The sequence below is a fragment of the Nicotiana attenuata genome, unplaced genomic scaffold (assembly GCF_001879085.1).
Source record: "Nicotiana attenuata strain UT unplaced genomic scaffold, NIATTr2, whole genome shotgun sequence".
NCBI lineage: Eukaryota > Viridiplantae > Streptophyta > Magnoliopsida > Solanales > Solanaceae > Nicotiana > Nicotiana attenuata.
This window is the reverse complement of record NW_017670720.1, coordinates 263,484-271,736: the sequence shown is the minus strand read 5'-3', so window position 1 is coordinate 271,736 and position 8,253 is coordinate 263,484. Positions and strand designations below refer to the sequence as shown.

At 32.2% G+C, this 8,253-nt stretch overlaps 1 protein-coding gene across 1 annotated transcript; it reads left to right on the top strand.

Annotated features, from left to right (window-relative positions):
* Positions 1-4,539: 4,539 nt before the first annotated feature.
* LOC109242635 (uncharacterized protein At4g15970-like) lies at positions 4,540-7,726 on the top strand. The gene is made up of 3 exons (XM_019409469.1): positions 4,540-4,913; positions 5,387-5,752; positions 6,794-7,726. Exons 1-3 carry the CDS (start codon positions 4,824-4,826, stop codon positions 7,364-7,366), a joined length of 1,029 nt encoding a protein of 342 aa, XP_019265014.1. The 5' UTR covers positions 4,540-4,823; the 3' UTR covers positions 7,367-7,726.
* Positions 7,727-8,253: the final 527 nt, after the last annotated feature.

Below are 8,253 nucleotides of genomic sequence, written 5' to 3'. Positions count from 1 at the left end.
TCGGCCTGATATTGCATAAGCAGTAGGAGTACTTAGCAGGTTTACAAGCAAGCCAGGTAAAGAACATTGGCATGCCATAACAAGAGTTATGAGGTATTTACTTGGTACAAAAACCTATGGCTTATTTTATAAAAAATATCCTGCTGTACTCGAAGGCTTTTCTGATGCAGATTGGAACACTTTATCTGGTGATTCCTGTTCTACTACAGGTTATATTTTTACTTTGGGAGGTGGTGCTATTTGTTGGAAATCGAAAAAGCAAACAATAATTGCTAACTCTACCATGGAGGTTGAGCTAATTGCTTTAGCTTCAGCCAGTGAGGAAGCGAATTGGTTGAGAGATTTATTATTTCAAATTCCTTATTTTGAAAAACCAATTCCTCCTATTTTAATTCATTGTGATAGCACTGTTGCAATTGGTAGAGTGCAAAACCGTTATTATAACGGTAAATCCAGACCTATAAGGAGAAAACATAGTACTATGAGATCATATTTGACAAGCGGTACCATTAATATTGATTATGTTAAATCTTATGATAATCTTGCAGATCCACTGACTAAGGCCTTAGCAAGAGAAAGGGTCTGGAGCACATCGAGGGGGATGGGATTGAAGCACATAAGCTCATAAGTCATATTTGAGGAAAACCAACCTGGGGACTAGAGATCCTATAACCAGGTTCAATTGGAAGAACGATTCATATGATGGCTTGGATTAAAATGCACTATTTTTATTATTATTCCATCCCTATGGTGTGAGTGCATTTATCATGTAATGATTTTCGAGGTTGAGTTTTATTAACTCTTAATGAAAATCTGTAGCTCGTATGAGTGGGGTACTAGAGTTACAAGAGCACCCATGACAGATTTCACCTATATGAGTGTGGAAGTAGGCCACTTCCTATGAGAATTGGGCTTGTTCTCAAAAACACTCATGAAAATCGGGATAGCACAAGGCCGTAATTTGCTGACTAATAAAACTCATGTCAACACCTTGATTATTATGTGTAAGCAGTGATATTTTATTTCCCTAAAGCAGTCATAGTTCAAGTCTGAGACCACTACTGACTCTGGAGTAAAGATCGCTATTTTGCTAAGTGAAGGTTCAATGCAGAGCACACCTACATTATGCATGATAGTCTCCCTTCAACTGGTAAACTCTCTTATATATTTTAATATTAAAATGAGTGGGGTAATGTTAGTGTAATTGCATTTTATTATTAAAATAAATTCCTATAACTCTCACTACTCCATGATGTAGAAGATGGCCATAACTCCTATAACTCCCACTACTCCATGAAGTAGAAAATGGCCATAACTCTTTTATAACTCTTCTTCCATGTTCTACCACTAATTATCCCATGTTCTCCATGATATCATAACTTATTACCCCACTTTCTTCCAATTTAATTCAAGGAAAAATTCATACACCTATAAATAGGAGTCTTTCTTTCATATTGTGGTATGAAAAAATAATAGTAGAGTGTTTCTATAAAGTGAGGTTAAAGTTTTGAAAAAAGAAGAAGAGAGTTTTTTTACTTTTGTTGAAGGAAGGTGTTCATCTTGGTGGAGCTTTGGACTCAACAACTTGTCCATAGTTTGTTCGAGTCATACGACGTGATCGGGCTGTTGTATCCTGGGGGAGACAGGTCAAGAGGATTACTGCTGGACCAGTGAAAACTTTGCTGTAGTGGGCTTGAATCTCCTTAAAGAGAGCGAGATATTCGCGCCTCAGCCTGAAGATATTTTATTTTATTCATTTTATTTTTTCAACTGTAATTGTATTTTCACCAATAATTTCTATTATTTTTTCGGATGTATCTATCATTAGATGCTCTGCTATTGTAGAATTCAATAGGCTATAACTCGCATCCTCGCCGACTACAATTCATCGACCTGAAAGTCTCTATATCTCCCATAGCTATCCCGATTCCCATTCAGTTGAAGCATAGTTGAGATTTTCGACATAATTGCACTTGTTACAGAAGAAGTTACAGAAGAATTGTAGCTAATTTAGTCGCTACTGATTTGTGAAATCAGAAAAACCAGTGAAACAGAGTATTATCGTAAAAACAGAGTAGTGAATTTTGGATAGAAACGGGCGAAATTTAATAGGGAGATTTGTGTTTGACAAAATCTGGAAGAATCCTTAATATCCCAACATTCGCGCGCCTATTAAAGGAATTGTACAGCTAACAGAATTCTTTTTTAATGAGTTGTTTATATTTTGTGGAAAATCTGTTAGCAGGGCGGGTAATTTACAAATTATGGACATTTTTCGTAATATAGTTTCCTATATAGTATAGGAACGAAAAATTCCCAATTTTGATTGGGTTCAGTCTGGACCGACCTAGTTGCCAAGTTTAGACTTGGGGAAAGATCACTTTTAGCCCGCGGCAGAAACTATTTATATCCGATAGCTACAAAAGTGAATGAAATTTGTATATTTTTTTTGTATATAACATAAAAAATGTGTATATATACCAAAATATATTTTTTGGACTATTATTTTGAGAACGGCTATACAATATTATTTTTCCTTTAGAATTTGATTAAAGACCTCACTTATTTTACAATGAACCGTCGCAATGCTAGTTCTGATTACAAGATAAGCATGGGACGAGTGTAATTGAACTTTAAGCAAATTAAAAAGACCAATATTATAATAGAGTGTAAGAAATAAATAAAATTTAAATTAAAAAAAAAGTTGGAGTTACTATCTGTTCTCCAAACCAAACTCGCAAAAACTAGAAACGACAAGTGAAAATACGAGAAAACAAAAATTAATAATTCGTGTATAGTATCAATTGTCCTAGTTTATGTGTCACATTTTATTTTATGAGATCAATTTAAGTAAGCTCTTGATTATAACATCAAGCAAAATTCATTGAACCTCCAATGAAAAATGTTTGCGCCTGTGTCTACCATGACTTTACGGCTTTTCCATTTACAACGGCGTCCAAGTAAAATAATATTTTGCATTACCTAAAAAATAATTACAAATAATTGTTAGTAATATAAAAGTAAGACAAATTACATACTACTATAGACTAGAATATATTTATAAATTAGAAAATTTTAAAAGCTATCAAAAGTTAAATTCTTTATACTCAAAGCTTCGCCTTCTCTATGAAACTTCCAAGATTTGAAAGTGTGATAAGATATACGTAGTCCTCAATTGTTGTCTAGCTGTGCCCTTAGAAAGAAACACATGAGAGACACATATGCTATCTTTTCCTTTTACAAGTTGAAAATACTATTGTGTACTAATAAAAGTTGTGTTGAAATAATAAGTATTCATTGGTCTTTAATCTGAGGTCTTAGATTCAAACTCTGGATATAAAATTGTCTTTATTAGAAAATATTTTATCCCCCTTAATATGGAATTTTCGGGCGTGAATCTAATTTAATTGAACCTCAGTACTGATACAAGACACTGGTTTGGGAACCCAAAAAAAAAAAAAAAGGAAAGGGAAACCCTATCTTGCGGGAAACTAAAATCTTGCGTAGTGACGAAGACCATATATTAAATTTCATGGTTGCATATATATTGGAATAAAATGATAGAATTAGTTTGCTAAAATGATTGACTAGTCTTGATTATGAATTATATATAATTTCTTATGCACTAATCCCTTTTCAAATTGACTTAATTGGACTATGATTAAGTAGTACATTCTGGTACTGTTGACAATGAAATTTGTGGGCAAAGTTAGAAAACTTTGCCACGTTTACAAGATTAAGCTATGAGTGTCAAAGACATAACAAAATTAATTAAAGTATTCGTTCAGTATAAGCTTTACTTCAACACTTACATGTGCTACAGGGATTCCTTAACGCAATTGAAAGCCACAATGCTTTATTGCATTTGAATGCAACAGATAATATTGCCAAAATTCTTTCATTGGAATCACCAAAATCACATTGGATATTATTAACAATTCTTTTATTAATCAACAAAGTCTTCCCTTTCTTTTTATTTTTATTTGATGGGGTGGGGCAGGTGGGGAGCTAGCCTTACCGTTGAGGGTTTGGCCGAAGTCAATTGCTTTAGTCCAAATTTTGAGTTTATCTTAAGAAATTCATTAGATATGTACATATTATTAGTTTAGAACACAATAGCTTAAACAAGAATAGAATTACGAACCCACAAACTATAAATCCTGACTTCGCCTCTGAAGGGGCGGTGCTTCTTCTCTTTGTACATACTTTGATATATTTATGTAAATAGACTCTCGAAAGTGAAATTAAAATTGCTAGTTATCTTTTTCTGGTTAGGAGTATATCTGCGCTCTACGCATACATCAAAGTAACGAATGCATGACATATACATCGAGTGTGAATAAATTTTTCCCAAACTCTAAGTATCTTTGCCCAACTAGGCTAGCTAAATTGAGTGGCAAAAAAAAACTAATTTTGAAGAGATTATGGGGTTAGTTTTGCTTGAGGATGCATTAAAGTTGAATGTTTATTTTAGTATATCATAATTTAATATATAAGGGCATGGCTCTTAGTATACACAAGAACTGAATTTGACAAAAATGGTGAATTTTAAAGGAGTAAGAAACAATAAAGGCCATGACCAACGGTTGTTGGAGGCCGCCACCATCAAATCCGGCGGCCTCCTGTTACCGCCCTTCCACCACTACCACCACCAACGGTTGTTGGAGACCGCCACCACCAAAGTCGGCGGCCTCCAATTATCGCCCTTCCGCCACCACCATTACCATCACCATCAACAACTCTTCTCTTGTAAAATTATCAAGATTTTCATCTTATTATTTACAGTTTCTACTTATTGCCTTGTTCTTAATTGTCAATCTAATATGTACCCTTTAGAATCCTTTCCAAATTCTTACAACTCCTTTTCTTCATTCTCTCAAGATTTAAGCCAAGGAAATATTCTACCTTCAACAGTGAGTTTTCTATTACTCTTTTCTAGTTTATAATACATGTTCTTGATACAATTTTTTTTTTTTTTAAAATAGAAAATAAAACAGATTATTTATTACAATAAATTAATCACATTGACCGTGTAAAGCAATGAATTTATTTGTATGTTACTTAGAAATACTACGTTATAGGTAAATAGTTATTCAATAAAGTTATTCGAAATCAGAGACGGAGTTAGAAATTTGAAGTCATAGCTCGTCTAAGTTATTGAGTTCCTATTGAAAAAAATTTATACATTATTTAGTGATTTATTAATACAAAAAAAGTTACTAGATTCGTACGAACCTATAGTTGATACAAGCTCCGCCCCTATCTGCAATATTTACTACCTTTTAAATTTAATGATCAATTATTTATATTCTTTAAGTTGTCATTACATAGAACTTAAACTCTTCAATTCTATTTATTCCCTAATTAATTTCGTGGGCATTTTCAGAGCAAGAAGCAAAGTAAATTAAAACAAGTGTTAGAAGAGGCAGCCATGGAAGACAAAACTGTGATCATAACAACTCTAAATGCAGCCTGGACAGCTCCAAATTCCATTTTTGATCTTTTTTTGGAGAGTTTTAAAATTGGAAACAATACAAATTCTCTGTTGAATCATGTATTAGTAGTAGCTTTGGATCAAACTGCTTATTCTCGTTGTTTGGAGGTTCATCCAAATTGCTATGCATTGATCACAAATGGAGTTGATTTTTCTGGGGAAGCACATTTTATGAGTGATGATTATTTGAAGATGATGTGGAGGAGAATTGATTTTCTTCATATTGTTCTTCAGATGGGATATAACTTCATTTTCACGGTAAGCTTTCTTTTACTTTTTCTTTTAAAAACAGTGGTGTCTGAGGGTAAATACTATGTTTATATTAAACCAAGAAATTTCACTTTAAAAGTTAAAAATTAAGGAAGAATAATTATAATTTAACTATGGTTAAGTGAGAAATATTTGTATAAAAGACAAATGTATTACATTTATTATCAAGCCCAAATAAGTTATTTGCGATATCGATATCATGGCATGTTTGTATGCATCTTTACTATTTTATCAAGTAGCTGCTGTCTACTATCAGAATTAGTGTCTTTTGTCTCTGCTGAAATTTGAATTCTGATTTTTTATGGTTTCACGCACTTCATTGACCTTTAAATCATATCCTTAAGTGCAATCTTCTTATTCTTGATAACAATAATCTTTATTGGAAAAAGAAAAAAAAAGCTCTCTTTTTTATAATTCTTCTTTCATTGGTCTTTTCTCTAAAGTTTAACATCTTTTATAATTTTTCAAATGATGCCATTTGCAATTTCTATATATGTTGTTGGATTTATTTTTTTAAAAATTTAAAAAACGGGTTTCTTTTTTGGGTTTTTCTGAAGTCCAACTAAATCTGGATTCACACGAGAAAATTCTACATTGGAGCTAAAGCGCTTCATAAAAAAGACAACTCTATACATAGAACTCGAATGCGAAACTTATAGTTAAGAATACATGAGTGCTTACCATTCTACCACGATTCTTATTAGTAAAACTCGATTTAATTAGCGGATGATAAAACATTCTTGATTGACCATTAAGATTAAGAAATGGAGACCAATGGACTAATCAATGTAGAAAAAGAACTTGATGGACATGGATATAATGGTCATTTTTATCGCGTTTGATAGAGCATTATAAGTTATAATCAATTAAGTGGTGAACCAAGTAAAAAATTTGAGACTTTAGGGGGTTTTACATTTTTTTTTTTACTTATTTTCATATCATATTGTTTTTTTCTCTCTAGTTACATCTTTATGATTTTACAATTTGTGACCACCTTAATAATTTCTTTTTAATTTTTGAATTTTTTAGGATGCAGATATATTATGGTTTCGAAGACCATTTGCACATTTTTATTCACATGCAGATTTTCAAATTGCTTGTGATCATTACGTCCACAACTCATTCAATTTAAAGAACGCGCCAAATGGAGGGTACAAATACGTGAAATCCAATAATCGAACGATACAATTCTACAAATTTTGGTACGATTCAAGGAAGATTTATCCAGAAAAACACGATCAAGACGTACTCAACATAATCAAATTTCATCCATTTCTCAAGAAAATTAAACTAAAAATAATGTTTTTGGACACAGCTTATTTTGGAGGATTTTGTGAACCTAGCAAAGATGTTAATTTAGTTTGCACAATGCATGCAAATTGTTGTGTAGGTCTTGGTAACAAAATACATGACCTAAAAATGGTCATTAATGATTGGAAAAGTTATATGGCTTTGCCAAATGGTGAAAGGATATTTAAAAAACATACTTGGACTGTTCCAAGAATATGTGGGCTAAAATTCATAAAAAATCACTTTTCTTCACATGTAATTGAAAAACAGTCATTGCATCGAGTTTCAAATTCTACAAGTAAAATTTCATAACATTCTCGTGGAGTTTTACTTGTGGAATTTAAAATTTCATAACAATGATTATTTTTTTAGTTACAGGCTCGAAAACTGATTAGCCCTCGTTATTATTATGAATATGGGTGTCAAGATGGTCATTTTCTTTTAAACATTGTTTGTTGTTTTTTCTCTTGTTCTTTTTTTTTTAAAATTCTAGATAAATCAATTTGTTTTTCTTTGATACTCATGAAAGTGTTATAATAATTCAAAATTAAATACCTCTTGTATAGTTTTTGATCTTACGATACTAGAATAAGTCAAATAGGAAACGACATTTATCTTTTTGACATGTTTAATGAAGCAGAGAGTGGACGAGATTCTGTCCGTATTTATCTTTTCTATGTTTTATTCATCAAAAAATTTTGAAAAATATTTTTCTCTAAAAAAACAAGTTCGTACTAATTATGAAAATAATTTTCCTGATTGAAATAAGAAAACAAGTTTCATAAGTGGAATTTCATGATGATTGTCTCCTCTCTACCGTAACAGCCTAACCCCTCAGCCCCACCTCACCCACCTTCGAACCTCTACCACTACTAGAAAATTGCCTAACACCGTCTAGAAATATCGACCGAAATCAGTCAGAAACTGAAAAAATCGACCGAATTTCTATCGATTTTAATTCGTCGAAATTAGGTTGGTCGATAATAAATAGTGACCGGAGACTGTTGCTATTTTCACCGATTTCGGTCGGTCAATAAAATTTCACAAGCGACCAAAAAAGAAAAAATTTGCCGAAAAACCGACCGAAGTCAGTCGGTATTTTAATTATGCAATTAAAAAATGCACTGTCTGAGAATCGAACGGGGGTCTGTACTATAGAAGAATACTATTCTATCACTAAACTATTGGTACATTTTGAT

Bases quoted from the DNA above. Each gene is read 5' to 3' on its own strand.
- LOC109242635 (XM_019409469.1), top strand. From the start codon at position 4,824: ATGTACCCTTTAGAATCCTTTCCAAATTCTTACAACTCCTTTTCTTCA. The intron at 4,914-5,386 runs GTGAGTTTTCTA...GGGCATTTTCAG, and splicing joins GAAATATTCTACCTTCAACA to AGCAAGAAGCAAAGTAAATT. The intron at 5,753-6,793 runs GTAAGCTTTCTT...TGAATTTTTTAG, and splicing joins GATATAACTTCATTTTCACG to GATGCAGATATATTATGGTT.